A 21,124-nucleotide genomic window follows, 5' to 3' on the forward strand; every position below is an offset into this window, starting at 1 on the left:
TAACAGCTGTATTTAAAACATTTTTTCTGTGAGAAAGAATTACTTCAATTATTGTCTTGATTAAATCAATTTTAAATTAGATACTTCATGCTGGTGGTTGGACTGTATGCTGTATCTCAGGACCAGTTCTACTTACTATCTGCAAATGTCTCTGAAAAGATCATTGTGAGGGTAGGTATAAATTTGTATTGCTTTCATGTAAAAGTATGTACTGTTTTGATATTCACAGGAGATTGAGGGGTCATGATACTTGGGGATAAAAGTTACCACTGAGTAAAAAAGACTGAGGAAAAAATCTACAGTTGCATATTGTATGAGTATGTTATCTTTTAATTATCAGAAATTAAACATGTTATATGTAGTGCTATAGAAGGATTTTAAAATAAAGTTTGTTATGAGTTCCAATACAAAATATCTTGATTTTTCCAGATTTTTTTTATTTGCAGTGAAACAATTTACTTCACTTCCCAGGAATTTTGTAAAAGCTTTCATTAGCTAGAGTCTTCAGTTTCCAAGGAGGATGAGAAGGAAAAAGAAATGAAGGAAAGAAGGTCAAGCAGGTCTAAGAAGTTTAAGACGCATAGCTTCACTTTTCCAGTGTGTTTCCACAGTGTCCCACCTCTCAATTTGATGGTAGTAATATAGGATTCAAATTAGCAAAAAAGGAAGAATAATCTCTTTTCCTCTTAACTGTTATTTTTCATTTGCCTTGTTCACAGAAATTTTTTCTTTTAGTGCTCAGCTTTAGCCTACAGTTAGACTCAGAAAAGAGAAAAACCCCAGATCTGTAGTGTAACAAGAGCTATGGAGAATTGGAGTTAGGAGAGAAAACACAGACTCCCAAAATGAGTGGGATTGCAAGGTGACTGCCAAGAGAAGGTGGGGGCTGCTGAAAGCTTTCAGTCCTGGCCGCTTTTTCTTGTCATCAGTAGGTGGTGGCTAATGTTTGAACTGGGCATAGTCTGGAGTTATAGTTATTTCTAGAGTGAGTATTAAGTTTACAACTTAGAAAGATGGGAAATATGTAAGATGCCATGTGGTGGGGCTGCAGAAGATGGAGAGGGCCTCTGGAAGATTGCAGTCCACTGAACTTTTTCATGTGGGTCTGTTTAAGAGCTGCTTCTTGTTTGCATGGACTCTTTCTAGCCCTTGGCTTATGGAGAGGAGCAGGCTTAGCATTTTGGCTTGGAGTCAAGCAAAGTTCTGGTGTATTAAGTGGAGCTGGGAAGATGCTTCTAAAGAAATTTGAGGGCTATCAAGAGCTCTTGGTCCTGGCATTGTTTTGTGCAGGCCTTGCTTGCATCCTTTTTGGCAGCCCATCATCTGCCTAGGCTTACGACTATGGTCTGGTTTAGCATTTGGCTTTGGGGAGAGCAAAAGGGCAAATTTCCAGCATGTGGGGTGTTGCTCAGGGATTTCCAAAGGAAGATGGGGGCTTTCAGATAGTTTCAGTCCTGGCTCCTTCATCTGAACATCCTCTTGTGCCATAAACCCTCTTTCTGTAGTTATAGCGAGGTTTTGGGGGAGTTATGGCCTGGAGCTCCTTTCTGGGTGGAGCTGTGAAGAGACCTTGAAAACAATGTGTGGAGTTCAGCAGTTTTCTGCATGGCTGAGAAGTTTTATCATCCTGGCTGCTGCTGTGGTGTTTTTGCTTCAGCTGGATGCTGAAGCAGTGTGTTTGCATCTTTCCTGCATATATAGTTATTTTCCTTTATTTGTCCATTAATTTCCACAATCCTGTTTTCATCTGATTTTCTTTTTCTGGATCTGACAGTGTTACAGATATCACATCATTAATAATTTGGGGACACTGTTGAATTCTCACAATGGTCTCATTCTTGTTACTTTACAAGATATATATTTTTATGTAAGATTTAGAAATTTACATTTTCCCACAACTTTTAATATTAGATTATTTTGAAATTTCAATGAAGAGGGCTCCTTCAATGCATGTGAGACATGTTTTGAACAGGAATTCAGGGAATGAAATTTTTCAAACCTGGCCACTATTTCAAACAGAGAAAAAAGAAGGCAGTAACTCAGAAAGATCAAGAGGGACGGGTCTGAAGTGATGAAAATATCAACAGCAAAGATAGAAGGGAAAAAAAGAAATTTTCTAGCTGTCTAACAGGGCTTCAGTGGCAGGGTAGAGCAAATCAGCCACTGGCTACCTTAAAGTGGCAAAGCCATACACTCCTGCACAACAAAGCTACCAGCTGAGTGGTGCTTGTCAGGCTTATCAGATCATGCTCTAATTGTGACAAACAGTGGTGAGTACACAGTGCCAGGCCTTGTAGTTGGCAAAGCCTTGTGAAAGCCTGGCTTCTTTTTATCATGATTGTTGGCCTGAATTCAAATTAAAAAAAAAAAAACAACCTAGAACAACAAACAACCCAAAATGAACTATTGGAATAAAATGCCTTTTCTTGTTATATTCATTCTATTGTTTTATTGATGTTCTTTAAAAGTTTCCTTGACATGAAATTTTCAATATGCTATGAAATTTTCAATAATTTAAAACATTACAGAGGATTTTATGAATCACATGTGTTTAATCTCTGCCTTGCTTTCTCTTTTCTGATTTCCAGTCTCAGCTAAAATTTAGTGGTAGATAAAGAATGGTTATGTGGTACAATGTTAAAATTAAAATTTGGAAAGCTTTGGACATTGCCAATTTAGCTTAAGGTGCTAATAAAGTAGAATTCAAGGGAAAAAAGCATGAAGCTGGTGCAGTGTGAGCAGAAACCCTTAGAAATAACTCCACTCTGTTTTTTTCTGTTAGTGTGTTAAAAGCTTCTTGAATACAATTTCAATTTTTAAGATCTGACTTTTCATTTTCCCCGTATTTCTAATAGAATAAACACCAGTGCATCTATGCTATACTGTATCTTTAATTAAAACTTTTCCTTGCAGGCATCCAACCCAGGGCAGTTTGAGCACGACAGCGATGTGCAGTGGCAGCGAGGAGCCGCTCCAGAGACCATAGCGTATCACGGCCGCGTGGGGATTAACACAGACGCGCCGGACGAAGCGCTGGTGGTCTGCGGGAACGCCAAAGTGATGGGCAGAGTCATGCACCCCTCTGACAGCCGAGCCAAGCAGAACATCCGCGAGGTGAGGCAGGGCAGCCTTTAGGGCACCTCTGTGCGCTCTGCAGCACTGGGGATGGATCCCTGTTCCCACACGCAGAGCTGTCGGGATCTCTCGCTGGTCAGAGTGACCCCAAGAAAAGTTGGAAAGTCTCTTTTCCCAGCCCAGGGCTTGAAAAAGAGTCAGGGCTCTTCATTTCTTGGCCTCAAGGTTGTTTATTGTATCTTATCTATAAAATTCTTTCTCCTGTCCTGCCAAGGTCCACTCAGCACAACAGTCAGAGGCATTCTGCCTGCCCCTGGGGCGGTGTTATCTTTTTATACTAAATACTATGTATACAATGTTTACAATTACTTTCCAATACCTATCACCTATATTAGACAGTGAGCTCTACTCTAAACCAATCTAAAAATGCCAACATCACAGCAGAAGATGGAGGCCAAGAAGAAGGAGAAAGGCTGGACACACCCAGATCCCTCCATCTTGCCCCCTGAACCTCCATTCTAGAAAACCCCAAAATCTACTTTTTCACCTTATGATAAATTCACTATCATTCTACTTAATTTTTAGTGGCTTGCAGATCTTCATCTAAGGCTGGTAACTTGCTCCACGGGTCATAATCAAAACCACAGGCATTTTGGGCTGACAGGAGTCTTGGCTGCTCAGGACAGCCAGAAGGATGTCCTGGGTCCTGGCAGAGCAGCTCTTGTATCCTGGCTGTGCTGAAATGCTGACCTAAGGAGGGCAGATGTGCCATTGTGCTCTGAGAACCATCACCTACAGACTTTGGAAGCTGGGAGTTGTCAAACAGAGGGGTAACGGGCAGTACAAATGCAAATAGCGCTCTGGTAGAGGGGAATGGGAAGATTGTCTGTATTTTTCTGTGTGATGATTGGCCAAATGACTGTGTCAGGCCAGTTGCTCTCTGTGGTGTCCTAGATGCCATGCTTAATGTTTCAACACGCAAATCTTGGTATTTTTCCAACTAGGTCGACACAAATGAGCAGTTGAAAAGAATAACACAAATGAGGCTGGTGGAATATGACTACAAGCCTGAATTTGCATCTGTTATGGGAATAAAAGATACCCATGAAACAGGTATAAAATCAGCTCTCTTCCCATTTTTCATTAACACCTACTGATATTTATTGGGCCATAGTGTCTTTTAATATCCTGCTATTTCATCCTCATTTTTTAGTTTACTGCAATTTCACACAGTTGTGGATCTCTTGTGGCATAAAAATGCCAAAATTAGGTATTGCTTGTAATTTTATAACGTCTGTTTCAATTCTTAGAGACGGGAAGTTTATTTTCCAGAAGTTTAATGAGAACGAAGTATATGCTTACAAACTTTTGTTCTTTCTGCAGAAAGATGAGAATTTTAAAGGCTCCTGGGGTTTTTTTGTGGAATGGAGAAAAAAACCAGAAACCCTGGATTTTCTTACCACAGTGAAATTCTAGATAGTTTTTTTTTTTGCTTTGCCTGTTGTTTTTAGAATGGTCAGCAGGTATACCAGTGTGTTTCCTGACATTAGTTTTTCTGACCTCCTGAACAGGAATAATAGCCCAGGAAGTGAAGAGGCTTTTACCTGAAGCTGTTAGAGAAGTTGGAGATGTTGCTTGTAATGATGGAGAAAAAATAGAAAACTTCCTCATGGTTGACAAGGTATGGTCTTGAGGGAGAAAGTGGGGATATGTATTTAGACTATTCTTTCCTGTGAGGAGCTGTGAACACACGCTGTGCCCCATAATAAGCTGTAGCCCCCCACATGTGTTACAGAAATGGTGTTCAGTGAATCACTGAAAAAAACTGAACCACCAGCTGTTATTAAAGGGCTGAATCTTTTAATAACAAGAAGTATCTATATTAAAAACTGATTAAAATAGTGTATACACACACAGTTAAAAAGTAAAAGCCCTAACTTTTCTGAATAGAAGTGGATAGTGATTTCATAGCATTGGTTCAACAAGTGGTACTCCAAAACATTATTTTGTGCTTAAGTGTTTCAGTTAATTAAGTGTTCCACAAGTGAATGAGCAATGATAGCATTAAATTTGTTAAATAAAAACTTCCTGACTCTAATCCTGGTATAACCTCCACATACCAAATCCAAGTGCTAGCTATGTGTGTGGGTGGTTTTTTTGGCAATCTGAAATGTTTTTTATAGGTTCAAAATCATATGCTATGAAATGGCACACAAAATAGTTACCATGCTCATAGGCTGGAAACACTGCTGAGGTATTGTTGTCCTGTGCTCTCTTCTCCTTTTCCTGTGGAAATACAACTGCAAGGGACTGTCAGTCACAGAGTCCAGTCACACAAGGCTGCAGACAGCACTTGTCTGAAGGCAGCCCCTCTGCTGAGTGCTGGTTCATGCCAAAGACCATTTCCCAGCTTTTTCCCACTTGCAGCTGATGGTGAGAAGAGAGAGGTTTTAGATAAAGGTGACCTTGTCTTGTCTGGATGATACCATGAACACAATCCTGCATTCATTGTCATAATGCATTCTTTCATTTTTCTATAGAAAACACAGGTTTACACCACCAAACTTGGAGAAAATATCTACAAAAATATTGCATGTCACTTGTCATCTTTTGATAGGCTATAAATAATTTAAATTAAATCTTCTAGGTTGTATTCCATATAAAAGAAGTATGAACTAGATACCTTGAATAAAGCTGTGGAAAGAGCACTTCTGCCAATACTGTGGAAAAAGCGACTTTTAGAAAATTTGCTCTATTTGGTCAGGGTTCCAGCCTGTAGTTGATTTCTATGCTAGTAGAAAAGCAGTTATGGTAGGTGACTCCAAGTTAATTTTGCCCTTTAGGCCTTCCAATTATATGGTATGACACCTGTAGCATCATTTGCATTTTTGAATGCCTCCAAAATTTCTTTGGGGTAGCCTGGTTTTTCACCTGGCAGAAGTTTAGGTTGGAGAATTGAGCTTTTGATTCCTATCTCTTCCTTGCTGAAATATCACACAAAACACCAACTTGAGAGGTGCCTCACAGCACTGCCATTTGGGCCCATCATGTTCCCTTTCTTCTCTGTACCTTGGGTCTCTGGAGGGTGCTTGCCAGTGCTTCCAGGAATGTGATCTACAAATGGAGAATGCCTACTTTCTATTCATGCCTGTAGGGTGTGATTCTGCTGTGTATGTGGCCCAAGCAGGAGTGGATTGTTACAGCAATAGCTTACTTGCTACTTACATTTTCTTGACTACCTGTCTAGATCTGGGCCTGAGATTACTGAGGCACTTTGGTGTTTTAATATGGTCAGGTGAATCTGTGCTTTCTCCTCTTGCTCCTAACAGTTGTGGCAGAGCCTATGAAGGTCAATTCCATGACCTTTGGGGTGACAGGATCAGGAGAGATCTTTGTCTAACAGTTTAAGATGTATATTGAATGCAGGGATTTGTAACATTTCTTGTTCAGGTGGAACATCTGATTTAAATTTCTGGAGCTCCCAGCTCCAGAATAGCTCAGCAGCTTGAAAAGTAAATGGACAGTGCTTCATTTTCTTTTTTTTTTTTCAGTTTGGCAGGTGATGAGACCTTGAACTTTGTTATCTCATATTCCAAGTTTATATCAGATAAGTAGGGTGTTGGCTGGTGTTGTGTCTCTTTGTCAGGTTGGAGCTGTTGATCTTTGTAAAACTAATTGATTACATTACATTTGAACCAGGATCTGCTGCTTTCTAGAGAAATGTCCCAACTATATGCAATTTGTTTTTTTGAGACAGAACCTTTTCTTCTCAGTCACACTGTGTTCAGTACTTTGTCACTAGAGGGGCAGTAAAACTCTGATCAGGTTTTTTCCTTCAAATAGTGTTCCTTCATTTTGTGAGAAGAGCAATTTTCTCAGCTAGTTGAAGCAATTCATGCTTGATTTGAAGACAATGGAAAGGGCAGCTGCTGTGTATCATTGATACAAGTGTCCATATAAGTGATTTCACAGTTCTAGGTACAAGAGATTATTTTGAAGTCACTTTTTATTTAGATGGGCTCTTGTGGCAATAGGAAGTTTTTGACTTTGCACTGATAGTGTGCTCTGATTCTGATTTCCTGAAATGCTGTCTGGGTTTTGTGGGATGCAGTCACCTTTAAAAGAAAGGTGTGCATGGCTTTTACAATGAGAAAGGCAAAACTGCTTTTATCTTACTTCTGCATAACTTGACTAGACTGGAACATAGCAACATTAACTGCAGAAATAGCTTCATCCAATGGCACCAGTCTGGTTGAACTTTAGAATGAGAAAGCCATTCTTTCACACACAGCAAACAAAGTACTTTTCTACTATTCTCCTGCAGTGGATCAGTGGAACCGTTTTTGACTCAGAAATGGATAAAATACTATCTGGATGATTATACTGAGGGCATTTCCAGCAGCAGATTGATACCTAGATGATAAGAAGGGGTAGGAGAATAAGAAGCTTTTCCTGGGTAAAATATCCAGAACGAGTAAATGGAGGGTGTCTAAACTCTATTAATTGCAGAGATGATCATGGTATTAGAACTTACAAGATTCCTGTAAGAGACTGGAGAGGCTGAAGGGGAGAGCAAAATTTTACACAATCACAGCTTGACATCTGGTTTGGTTTTTAATCTGTGTCACTTATCTCTGTGTGATTAATATTATGTGTAAAACATGGATAGAAACTCTGATTTGTCTGAGCCTACCTAATGCCTGTAGGAAGATGGTTGGATGTACATTTTACTAAGGGATTCTAAAATCTATGTTCAGCTAAAGCATTGACAATCAAGTAGTAGATGTCTGTTGGAACACACTGTTAAGGTTCCAACATGGTATGAAGGTAAAAATACAGTTTAAATTCATGGTACAAAAAGCCCTTTAGCTTCAAATTTTTCTGCAAGTCCTCATTTTCAATTTACTGCAAATTAAATGTCTAGCAAAAGGGTTTTCTGGTCATACATGCATCCCATCTACAGTGAGATAACTTGTGTTTATATAGGTGAATTCTGCACTAATTTCTGCTTGTTACATCTGATTGATGAAGATACTATGTATCTACTAATTTTGTCATTGTTTCCTTATCAGGATCAGATCTTTATGGAGAATGTTGGTGCTGTAAAGCAGCTTTGTAAACTAACAAACAATCTTGAAGTCAGAATAGAAGAATTGGAACAGTGGAATAGGAAACTGGCCAGGCAGAAACGGATCAACAGTTTAAAGTCAACAGTCAGTGAAGAGAGCAAAGTCAGGTACCTCTGCCTGGGATGTTCTCTAATCGTTGTCACACAAGTTGTTAAAGTGATCTCTAAAGTGATAGAAGTGAAAACCAATTTTGCTTGACAGTAGGGTTCAGCTATTTTCCAGTATTTAAGTCATGCAAAAGACCCCAAATGTCTCAAATTGTTTTTAGTCACTGATGTAATTAATCTTTGAAATGTCTGTTAAATTGCAGTAATTTTTGTAATAGCTTCTGTTGCATAAAGTAAATGGTAGATTATGTCCAGTTACAGCTCTGGGACTTAGAAAATTGCTTCTAAAGCAAATCTGCACAGCTTCTTCTGCAAGAAAGGATCTTCACTGATGCTTCAGTGGAAGTGATGAGTTTTTCCTGTTTCTAAGCAATTTCCCCAAGTTTTCTTTCTTCCCAAATCAAATGTAGCATTTAAGAGCATTCACCTGAATGAGTTAACTGGAACCTTTATCCTTGAAAATGAATCTGCTGACACTTCTGCCTTTCCCTTTATAAATGTTAAAATTGCAAAAGCAAGTGACATTAACATGTTAAAAATGTCTTTTCTTCATTAATTACTTGCTGAAGCATTTGAATGTTAAAGAGATCTTGTCTCTTATAGCAGGTATAGTCGAGCTAATAGTCTCTTGCCATCAGTAAAATCAGTCCCACTAAAATCCAGGAAGGTGAGTGAAATGAAATCCTTGTCCGAGTCATTCACTGTGATTTGCTTTCACTTTCTCTTGCCTGTATTGTGGTATGGGAAGTGGATACCCCCTTTTCAAAGGGATCATATGAGTGAAGAAATACATATATTGACCTTTTTCAAGACAGACGTCTTGGGGTGCCAAGCCCTGTCCTTTAATATGAACCAATGCTCATTTGACTACTTATCTTTTGCCAGTGCTAAAGAGCAAGAGAAAATAATAGGTCAAATGTGCTTTATACCATAATGACAGTCAAATGCTCCATCACCCAAGATTATCCTACTTGTTTGGAAAGTGCCTTTCTTCTGTATTTGTACCAGTCCTGCTTTAACGTGGTCTGAGCACATACTGAAAGCTGCTGAGCTTTTAATTCTGGACACTTACTGAGTTCTTTATTTGATTTTTAAATATTTCAAAAGTATGAAAAATGGCAGGAAGAAAGGACAAGGAACTGTTATTTTTAGTTATCTTTTCTTCCTCTATGTTTGTGCCCCCAAACTATCAACAATCCACAGTGACTAACAGTCTTAGCGACCTTTTAATTTTCTCTCTGTAGATATTGACCCCTATAAAAGGGTGATCATGAAAGAAACAAGGATGATGTAAAGTCAACCCAGTGTACTATTTCTTAATCTACAAGTAGTTGCTTAGATATGTGCCACTTGAATTAACCAAACTCTTTTTTTACCATAGGTTTGTTTATCAAAGACCAAAGAATCTTGCTCCGTGAAGATTTTCCGGGTGACTATAATAGCTTTGATTGCTATTATGGCACTATGGTAAAAATTAATTAGCAACAATTTGACTTGTTTCTCCTTTCCCCTTTCTACCTATCTGAAAGAATATAGCACTTTTTCATCTTCTTTTCCCTTCCTACTTGAAGAACACAATGTATTAAAATTAACAATTAATATCCTTGGTAGTATTGTAAAGTTTAAACCATCATATAAAAGTAAGGTACTCATGGGATAGACACACAACTGATCTCTCTCCATGTCACAATGTATGGTGCACCTTGAGTCTACCTCAGTGGCTTGTACTACAGGTGCTAAACTGGACTCTGCATGTTTTATCCAATCATTCTGTGCCTAAGTACAATTTCTGATGTACAGAGTGATTCTGTTGTGTGAAATGAAGTTGAAACTGTTCCCACTGTGGTGGGCAGTTATGTGACTGGAAGTTCAACTTGTGACATTGGACTTGTGGAAAGGAAAGTATGCTCTGGACTCCTGAGATTGCCATTTTCTGTCTCCAGTCCCAAAACTTGTGGCTTACAATCAATCTCTTTGCGACCTGAGTACTTTGAACTGGTGGTGTGATTCTATTTAGGTTGGAAAGTGGCTGTATTTTGTGTTGAATACAAGTATAATGAACACAATACTGTATATAAGTATCTGATCTAAACCCCATTAAATTCAGCTGAAATTTTTCACTCTGAAGGGAAAGTGATCAGATAGTTAATACTTGCATGACTGCATTTCCCCACAATGCTGTCAAGGTGTTATTCCTATTGTGTTGCATAAAAGATGAATGTAAATCTAGAGAACAATTCTTTTTCTACAGTGCTTTGACAATATGGAGCCTATATTTACTTAGCGTTCATGACAGACGTTTTGAAAAACATCCAGTTTACAGGCAAGTAGTTAAATTACCATTAGTGAATTCAAATTAGTAGAATCAGTAATAGACTGTGGATCAATTTGTTTTGGTCCTCAGCTCTAATGTCCATTTCTTAATGAATTGTTTTTCTTCCTCAGCAGCACCTCAAGTCCTGTTCCAGTCTCTCCCTCAACTACCACAGCAGGTACTGTCTCTCTGCTGGTCTGCATACACATAAGTGGCTATTATAAAATGCCAGTATGCAACTTTTGTGGGAATTATATTTTGGGGTTTTTTTTGTTGTTGTTTGCTTTTTTTTTAGCATTACAGAGTGAGAGCACAGCTTCTCAGACCACACAGCCCATCAGCAGGATCCCTGAAGTCAATTTCTGTGGCATTTTACCTTGTGACAAGGTCTATTGTTGTCCAATTCACCAACCAAAAGTCAAATCTCTAAGCTATGAAAAGAATAATGCAAAGGAAAAACGTAAGTTGAAAATATAATTCTATATAATTTGAGCAGAGACTGTATGGAAAGTGTGGGAAAAGGGACAATAATCTTTAAAGGTAGTTAGCTTTCTACAAAAGAGCTTATTCCAGAGGATTTAAAAAATCTTGATATAACTAATCATCACTGCAGTCAATATGTTTTTGAAAAAACTAGTCTGGTTACTCTTAAGAATTCGGGACCCTAAGGTGTCTTGTCTGCTGTCACTGTTTTTCCTGGCCATTCTTGGTAAATTATTTGATGTGAACTGGAAAATCACTAATCCATTTAATTGACCTTTGGCTATGGGTGGATGTGAGTTGATTAGGGGTAGTAGAGAATTGATTGACAGATGCAAAAACCCCCCAAAAATAGAATTGTGTCACAATGTGGTGCTACTACATCTTTTCCATGGGCAGAGACAGAATGCCAACTTCCTGGAAACATAAAACTTACAGTTAAAACTCTGATTATTAAGACAGGAATTTTGAACAGTAGTATTTGAAGGCAGAGCTCTATAAAATAAAATACTTTTACTGGAATTAATTATTTTACCGATACTGTCTGCCAGGTGTTGTATGCATAGTGTCTGAGAAGATGCATTGTTTACAACTTTTACAATATTTATAAGAAAGGGTTAATGCATAAAGGTATTAATAACTTGTGAGAATCTATATTCCTCTCTCCCAGTCCTTAACACATCCAGTGTCTGGAAGCAAGTGTTAATGTTACTAAACCAGCATTCACACTCTTCCTATCTTGGCCTTGGGAGCAATTCTTGCACAGTTGACAAAGTGAAGTGAAACTGGGGCTGGATGCAGTTCAGCCTCTGAAGTACAAATGTCTGCCAGGGCAGGCTTTACCAATTGCTGTGACACTGTGAGCATGAACTGTTTCAGTGGGTCTCACCCACTGGCCATTCTGTACTCTGCAGACAAGCTGTATTGAGTGGTCCTTGTGATTCTTGTGATCAGTGCTGCAGTAAGCCCTGTGGCAGATAAAACCCAGCACAGCTTTCAAGAGGTCATACCTGAGTGATTTGTATTGCTCTGAAGCCTGAAAGAGTATTGATTAATTAAGAAGACATTTATCTCATTTATAAATGAGGGAATTGTAGATGGATGAAAATGAAATATGAAAACCTTCTGTCCTCAGCTGGCTGCTTCTGATATTAGGTGGAAAGAGAAGATAAGAATAAACACAAAGCATTACCTTCTCAAGGTTTTATGCTCCAAATAGCATTAAGAGTGGATCCAAGAGTGAAAAATCAGCACAGTACACATGCTACTGAAAGATTTCAGTTCTGCACAAGTTTAATGAACCTGAATATATTCCCAGATGGAAGGTAACAATGTCAATATGAAATCCAAACAGAAGGAAAACCAACAAGCTGTTTAATGTAGCTGTAGCCAAGACAAATGAAAAGGAAAATGTTTTCAGAAAAAAAGCTAAGCATTAAATATGGGGAACAATCATGATAAAAAGTGGATGCTTTAGAATCAGCTGATTAGTCTGATTCATGGAAAGGTAGAGCTGTTTGAAATTGCAATTAAATTAAATACTAATTTAGGTTTTACTACAGACCTTTTCCTGCTCCACATGCAATACTTGAATCCTGTGGGTGCAGACTACTGCATTCATTGTAGCTCCTAATCCTTTGCATCCCAGAGCTGTTGATGAAAAGGCTGTTTGGAAAGCTCAAGTAGAAGCAAAAGCATTCATAAGCAAGACAAAAATTATTAAACAAAAACTCAGCACATCTTTATGTCACCTAGCTTAATGTGACCTTTTTTCTTCATATTTTTTTTTTTAAACTGATTTCTCTGGAGGGTTTAGGCTTCAGAACTTCCATTGATTTCAGTGGAATTGAGGAATGTGAATACCCTTCAGTGTTTGGGCCTTTTCTGCTCTCTGCTTCCATGCCATTAGTGCTCACTGCTCTCCCCTTAACGTTAAGTGCCACCAATAACCAGGAGCTGTCCTTACTTGCTGTTTCTCCCCAGTGTCCCTTCCTGCACAATAAAAGGTTGGTGAGAGCTCCTGCTGGACTTTGGTCAGCCTCAGGCATTCCCATTTATTGCCTTCAGAGGGCAGTTAACAGATTCATAGTAAAGTACCACCACCATGACAAACCATCAGTAGATTTTTCCCACGCTGCTAATGGAATATTACCACTCACTTGAATTAAAACCATAGCGTTTTTGAGGGAAAAAAAAAAGATGCTGCATTTATTGGATGAGTTTTTCTTAATCTTATCTGAAGATGATGGTTTTCCTCATTACATTCTTGCCATGCTTGTAGTTCTATATTTGTTATTGAATTGGATCTTCACAGTCCACATGGGCCTTTGAGAAAGCCCTCAGTGTTAATATATGTGAAAGAGTGGAATTTTAGTTACAATTTATTGAAGGTTGCTGTGGTGCTTTGTGGTAGTTCTTGGTGTTCTCAATTGGCACCTTGTATTCAAAATTTAGATTGCAATAGCTAAAAGAACAATGAAATGGTAATTCTATGATGAGTAAAAACCCAAGTGAAAATAAAGTTCTATGCTGGTTACCGACTCGGTCTAAAATCTTAGTGAAGTAAATCTGTCTTTGTCCTGGTTTTTGTACAAAATTCTGATACTGCTTAATGCCTTCTTCCAACACCTGCAAAAGAATCACAATTCTTTTGTGAATTTTAAGTGTTCACTAATTCCAAGTTTTAATAAATATTCCTACCAACACTTGCATGGGCTGAACTATTTTATCTACATAGAGCATTCTTTTACCTCTACTAGGGGATATAGGTTTTCTACAGAGTAGCTCTCTGTTAATGCAAATACAAAATTACAGTGTTTAATGCATTGCTAGCATAACTAGGCTATTAAGAGAAGTCAGGAGAAAATGAATGTGTGACTATTAGTTTGTGAATTAAAGGGAGGAATGAGAGAATGAACAGGCTTTTATTAGATCTGCCCCAAGATGACTGTACTGTATAAGTGATTGCATGTGTTCAGTAGCCATTTTACTAGGTGTGTGGAACTGTACCATGAAATGGGACAGCAGATGACTGCTAAATGCAGCAGTTACCACCACATCTGGCAGAACCTGTAGATCTGTATGATGAGTTAGTAAATAGGAAATGAATTCAAGGAATAGCTGGCAGCAGTATGAGGGTTTTATAAAAAACACAAGACAGATTAAAATCCCAAAGATGATTTTGTATTACATTGCTTCTGGGCCCTTGGATTCCATTTCTTAATGTTGCTCCGTGCTCTTGGTAACCTACTAGCATGAGGAAAGTCTGGATTTTCTTATTTCCCAGTACTGAAATGAAATCCAAATCTGGAGTGAATAAGAAAACAAAAAGGTCAATCCAGCTGTCTTGCTTCAGTCTCAGTAATAATGCATTTTGATCCCTGCTTCCTATCATGAAACAGTCATTCTGAAATCAGAAAATTTCCTTTGGAAAACATAGTAATGGAATATTTTGGTATTCTAGAAATGACATTCGATGGAGCATGTTAATTTAGGCAATATCAGGATTTCCCAGTGCCAGTTTCCTGGTAACATGTCTGAACAGATTCTTAGCTGGCAAGCTGTATAGAGGCACAGGAATAGCATTAGACCATTTCCCAAGGGCCTGAAGGGCCATTTGCCTTCCCCAGGTTGTACTATATGATGGTTATTCAAAAGATCTTTTAAATTCACTTTCCTAGGCAAGTGTTGAGCAAATTAATAGAATAACAATTAAAAACAGAAGTCATCAGCTTATATTACACAGCCTAGTTCCATGTTTGAAGTTACAGAGGTGATATCAGTGAACATGGTGATCATGCTGTTAGAGACATGTATTAGCTTTTTAAGTTTGGTTGTGCATCCTCTCTCTGTAGTACTGGCTCAGTCCTCAGTATCTTTACAACACACATTCAAAAATCTAAGTTGTTCCCTCAGCCTGTATTTAGGCATACCAGATGCCTAAATACAGCCTGTATTTAGGAATTATAGGCATACCAGATGCCTATAATTCCTAACACGATTTTCTCACTAATAAGAAAGATGTGGCTTTATGTTCAGATTTGTGCTGAAGTGCCTGGCTGCATATTGACTTTCAGCTTGGCTCTCTGTTATAGAAATTGGTGATGTTCTCTGTGTGTGATGAAATCTTTTCTATTAGGCTATGGTTTGGAAATGTTTTTGATATTCTGTAGATTTCAAAAACTTGTCTCATTATCTGCAAACTTATTTTAATTGTGTATATCTTCTTCTGAATGGAGGTGCTTTGTATTTTAAAGATCTCTCTCGTGGTTATGCATATCTATTCAAGAGATAATTAACAAAAATTATCTTCTCGTTATGTATGGTATACTTTGGAATATACTTTGCTGTTACAATTGTGCAAGGCTGATTTTGGCGATATTTGTATGTTCACCCTTTCACAGAAAACAAAAGTGACATGTTACCCAAACGAGATTCCATCAAAAAACCTCGTGGAAGACCTGATCTTGGAAATGACTGTAAGTTCTATATTTAAATGAAAAAATAAAAGGTTACTTGTATAACTTTCAAGATCTACTTTTAGGCTTTGAATTGTGCTTCTGGAATTTAGGGAAGTTTCAGTTGTAATTCATCATTATAGAAAATTACCACTTGTGAGTCTAGTTCCTGTGAACAACAGGAAACCTGTGATTCACTATAATTTTCAGTTTATTCTTACATCTTCATTAGGTTTTTATAGACATTCTGACTACCCTCTCTAGAGAGTTCTTAGGCTTGGCTTCAGATACAATAAAATGACAAGTGGCATTTTCCTTGACAGGAGCTAAAATCTTGTGCTTAAGGATATGAATGTGATATTCATGTGCAGGAAACTCATGATACAGTGTGAAGGAAGTGCTTGGGGTTTGCCTCATCTCACCTAAGGGATTAAAATGTCAGCTGCTCAAAGGGGCCATCCCTACCTTCAGATCCTAACACTGCCTTCAGAGGACATGAAATTAAGTTCCTTGACACAGAAAGTTTCAGGTTCCCCTTTTAGTAACTGTGCATTGCTGTCAGAGCCAGTCTGGGCTGAAAATATTGATTCTTTTCTGTACAGATGAGTATCTGCTGACTACATATGTTATAACAGCATGCTCTGGCATTCATTCAGTATGAGCAGGATTATGCCTTGTGTCTTTTTGGTTTATGTGGATCCTCTGTTTTAAGGCTTGGTTGTTTTTGGTTTTGGGTTTTTGAAATAAATATTTGATTAAAGAATAGGCAATATTTGGATGATAAAACATCTAGACTTGGACATCTAGACCATGGACTTAAAGCAGGTGAGGAATAGAACACAGATTCTGCCTGTTGCCGGGATGTGCCCCGGTGGGATGATCTGGGAAAAAATCATTCCCCTTCTGATTTTTTGCATGTGTACACACACCTCAGATGAGTTCAGCAAGGATTTGGACAGCACTCTCAGACACATGGTGTCTACCTAAGGGAAAAACAATGTTACCAGGGCTATATTCATCATCTATCTGCAGTATATTACAAATCTCTTGCAAAAAACAAAGTTCTTGCAAGTTCAAGGCAGCATTATATGAAGAAATTATGATTTTCATTTAAGTTGGGTAATTTTCTTCCACAGGGAATTAGAAAAAAGTTTTGTTGCATTCCATATTATTCCTCTCAACAAAGATGAGGTTTTTCAACTTTATGGTAACTTGAATGGGTATGACTTCTAGTACATGAAAATGAATATTGACACATTTGAGTTTTACTTGGATTGCCATCAAAGTAGCCTTCAACATCTGTGCAAAAGAAATGGTGCAATGTTAGGTTCCCAGGATATTCATCCTTGCAAACTGAACAAGGTTCTTATCTGCAATGGCAGAATGATGGTAATCAACCAGAGGCTTTTAACTGAGTGCTCATTTGGACCTGGAGCAAGTCCTGTAGTGGCAATCAAGGCAGTAGACTAACTGCAGTTTTACTATGCTCTTATCTATTATTTCAGAAATAATCAAGAAAAAAATTATTATTCTTAATATTTTTAGGGATTGACACAACAATCAGTTCCATACAGATTTTGCAAACTCAGCAAAGCATTGACAACCGCTATTGTAGTAAAAATCTGCAGTGCAGGTAGGAGAATTTTTAATAATTATTATTTTATTATTTAATAAAATAATAACAATAATTGTTTTATTTTGTTATAGTAGGATAAAAGACCATTATTGTGGCCTGGCTGCCTGGCTGGCTTCTGCTCACAGTTATTTCCTCTCGGATGCAGTAGTCTTTGATACCTTTTAATGTTTTTTTCCGTTTAAATTTAAATGCAATTTTCATGTTTTGGGTAACATATTGTCTATATCAAAATCTCATGTGTATTAATACATCCTTTTTCAGCTCTGGAAACTACAGCTATGTTATTCCTATTAACAAATACACGCCCATGGATATAGAAATCTCACTGGAAATAAAGTAAGTACAATTAAAAGGAATACATGCAAAAGACAATGGTGGTTCTTCATTTGATAGAAATTCTTGCCTGATGCTTATTGCTACACAAATCCATCCTGTTCAGAGGAGTGGGAAAAATGTAGTGCACAACTAAATTGTTAATGTAGACCTTTTGGGTAGATTCCTTGCTGTTGCATAGGTCCAATACCACTCTCAGCTCAAGGAAGACTTCACGTGATGCTGCAGGTATTGAAATCCAGAAGTCTTGAGCTTCACTCCTAATAAGCATTTGGACACACACATATGTCTGTGTTGGCAGGATTGTGGTCTCTGGCCTAGGGATCAGAGTTTTCTTTTGTTGTAGAGAAACGTTATTAGGAACATAACATGAGTAACTCCAGAGAGTGCCTTCTTTGGGACTGTTGTGCCAACACTGTGAAAGGGGGGTTTTGTGCAGGAACTTCTGGTGTTGCATAAAATTGTGACTTACAGCAGGGAAAAGCAGCAGACTTATTCTTTTCAGCAGCTTTTCCTCCTCAAAAGCCCACCTCCATCGTGTTCTCCCAGAGGGAGCAAGTAATTTATTTTGGAGTTTTATTCTGAGAAAGGCCAGCACTAACCAGAACAGCTGCCAAACAATCTGCTTCACAACAGTTCATGACTTCCATGTCTGCAACAAAGGACTTGTCCAGTCTTTTGATCTTCAATGTTATCCCTGTAAACATCTGCATTTTTCAAATAAGATGAAATATAACAGTACCCCTGAAGTGTCTACTTGTTTTGTACAGCCACTGAAAATTTGTCTTTTAAATGCATGCCATTATAATCGTATAGTATAGCACTCTCATGTAGGGATTAATACATCATATTCAGAGTTTCACTGAGTATGACTGTATTTTGAATATTGGTTTGTGGTTTGGGAGCAACTGATTTTATTTTTAATAAAGTCATTTATCCTTATTTTTCTCTGTTTCTTGAAGCACCACAGAACCATTAATTATATTTCTCTGCAAAGTCACATTTGGAAATTATTGCTCCCATTATTCTTCCAGCCAAAACAGTAGGAAGAATTTCCAAGAAACCACACAGGTAAGACTTGTATAACAATACTCTGGGGTTTGGGAAAAATTGTTATGAAATTAATGGCTGCAAAATTCTGATCTTTGTTGAAGTACTAGAAATCTAAATGCTGGTACTTTGAGTCTGTCAGTCATGGCTGGCTTTGGCATGACCATAATGAGATGCAGTCTTTTTGTTGGAGTCAGTTTTCTGCTGACTTTTATAAAAACCTGTCCAATAATTCTCTGAAAGGACAGTTTTGATTCTACTTCAGACTAAGCCACCACTACAACTCATTATAACTCCAGAGAAATGGGAGTAATTTATCACTGAGAGCTTTAGGGGAGTCCTCCAACCTCTCATCTACTTTATGGCTTCTATTATTATTTTACGCGTAATTAATTCCAGTTTTAAAGTCTAGAATTTGCTGGTAACAATGGTAGTGTTCTGCTTTATTTCTGTGTGAACAGGAGCTTAAAGGTAAATCTCTTAGGGAAAATTCTTCATTTTAAAAGCAAAATAGTTTATGTGTCATTCTCTGGATTCCCTCAATGGGGATAAAATCTGGTGAAACAGGTTGGCTTTTCCCAATAAAAAATATTTAGTGACCAGGTCTTGCAAATCTTGAAACACCTCCAGTAAATTGATGAAGGCTTTAAACTTTCTTCAGGTTCCCTGAACATACAGGCCTCCTTCAAGGCCCCCATTTGTCAATGTTTGTTTAGAAATGTCTATTCTGGCTAAAACGGTAGGAAAGGCAGAAGCAATGATAATAGCATTTCTGAACACATTGTAGCAGAAGTAATTTCCAAGTTCTTCTGGAGAAGAGTCTTCAGAATTCTGATCTATGATCCCATACATAACATGTTTTTAATTGATTTTGTTTGTTTGTTTTTTGTGCTTAGTCAGATTACGGCACTTGAGATACCTCCAGCTGACTTTTTGCTCAGCTTTTCAAATGTCTTTGCAAAAAGTTTCAGGCTTCTTTGTAACAATGGCATAGTCATCCAAAAGCTCAAATTTTCCAAGTTTTGACCTGTCTGCTGTAATTTCAACAGAATAGAAATTAAGTCAGACTTAGAGAGTTTCACAATGCAGAAATGTCCTTGAAGCTTACTGACAAAACTGGTCAAAGAGATTTCCTGTGTCAACCTGAAATCCACATCAAAAGACTAAAGCTAACTAGCCTCCAGCAGCAGTGAGCATTCAGATTTGATGTGACTCAGAATAGAAATGCTGCCTAGTTGAAGAGGTTTCTTTTAAGAGGATTTTTCTAGGGATGGGAAGGCTTATTCCCTACCAAAAGGCAGAACAGGAATCATTTGGGCTCACCAGCCCCTCATAAGTTTTGTCATGTGAACATATTTTCTCCAGCAGAGAGGATGTGTCAGAAAGTGAAGTGAGGAGAAAAAGATGAAGGAGTTGAGACACTAGAAATGTAAATTACCATGGATCATTAGGTGAAAGAGAGGTGAGGATTGAATTTTGTTTTATTCATTGTAGCATAAACATTTCAGGTACAAAATATGTTGTTTCACTTTTGCATGGCAGAACACTGTAATAAAAAATAGCATGAAACCTTGCAGGTATCTGCTTTTGAAATAGTGACTGAAGACTCTACCCATATCTTTAGAATATATGGAGGAAATTCTGTCTTCTGAGCACTGCTAAAGTTCCTGTCCCAAAATCAGCAGAACTGCCATTTGCTAGTATTACAAATTAAAGCTCTCGTGTCACCTGGCATATCAGGAACAATCCCTATTTTGGGGGGATTTGCTTAGAAAATGAGTGAAGGAATCCATTTATTCAGAGCCAGCTGAGTGTCGCTGGGAGTCAGATGCCTGCCAGTTCTCCTCCATGTGGAGCTGATCAGAGTAAACCACATTTGCAGGGTTTAAAGTCAGCACTTGATCTTTAAATACATTTGCCTGTAGTTATCATGTCTTGATATCATAATGACCTTGTGCTGCATGTGTCAATGAAACATTTCCAGAGTCTGTCCTTCTCTCCAGTTTCCCCTGGAATGAGGTTATCTGATCTGTGTCTCATTTGTCCCCTAGGGACGGCAGCACATTTGGGCTCTCCCTGTAGCTAAGCTGTATGACAGTGCATACTCTTTCCGCGTGGCCGTGCCGGTAAGCCTTTGCAAATGGCAACGTGGCAAAAGACAAATAGCACTTGAACTGAAAGAAGTTCCTCTATCAACCTCCTTTATTTTTCTTTTGCAGGGTTTTGCTAGCTGCTCAACAGACCGTTACTTTGCTGGAATGTTTTTCACTGATTATTACTTCTACTTTTATCGGCAGTGTAATTAAAATGTTGCCAAATATTCTGTTCTTTGGGGAAAAGATGAGGAAACACTTAATATGAAAAAGAGAAGTGAAAATAATCCTGGATATTTTTTAAACCTCTTTCTGGGTTGTATGGGACTTTCTTGGGTTTTTTCACTTTTAAATTAAAAAAAAAAGTAGAAAAATAAAGTGTTAACAACAACCATAGCTCTGCAGTTCCAGAAACTGTTTCTAAAAAGACACGAGGTAATGGAGTATATG

At 38.0% G+C, this 21,124-nt stretch overlaps 1 protein-coding gene across 1 annotated transcript in view; it reads left to right on the top strand.

Moving 5' to 3' along the window:
* The window catches only part of MYRFL (myelin regulatory factor like), a 38,762-nt gene extending 17,875 nt beyond the window's left edge, over nt 1-20,887 (top strand). Inside the window, exons 10-25 of the mRNA XM_059472919.1 lie at nt 81-171; nt 2,914-3,114; nt 4,080-4,188; nt 4,647-4,756; nt 8,148-8,311; nt 8,915-8,978; nt 9,693-9,778; nt 10,563-10,634; nt 10,757-10,803; nt 10,921-11,085; nt 15,509-15,583; nt 17,108-17,195; nt 17,460-17,534; nt 18,494-18,602; nt 20,633-20,707; nt 20,801-20,887. Of these exons, the coding sequence (XP_059328902.1) occupies nt 81-171; nt 2,914-3,114; nt 4,080-4,188; nt 4,647-4,756; nt 8,148-8,311; nt 8,915-8,978; nt 9,693-9,778; nt 10,563-10,634; nt 10,757-10,803; nt 10,921-11,085; nt 15,509-15,583; nt 17,108-17,195; nt 17,460-17,534; nt 18,494-18,602; nt 20,633-20,707; nt 20,801-20,887 (1,618 nt within the window). The remainder of the gene's footprint in view (nt 1-80; nt 172-2,913; nt 3,115-4,079; nt 4,189-4,646; nt 4,757-8,147; nt 8,312-8,914; nt 8,979-9,692; nt 9,779-10,562; nt 10,635-10,756; nt 10,804-10,920; nt 11,086-15,508; nt 15,584-17,107; nt 17,196-17,459; nt 17,535-18,493; nt 18,603-20,632; nt 20,708-20,800) is intronic.
* Nucleotides 20,888-21,124: the final 237 nt, after the last annotated feature.

The sequence above is a fragment of the Ammospiza nelsoni genome, chromosome 5, assembly GCF_027579445.1.
Source record: "Ammospiza nelsoni isolate bAmmNel1 chromosome 5, bAmmNel1.pri, whole genome shotgun sequence".
Lineage (NCBI taxonomy): Eukaryota > Metazoa > Chordata > Aves > Passeriformes > Passerellidae > Ammospiza > Ammospiza nelsoni.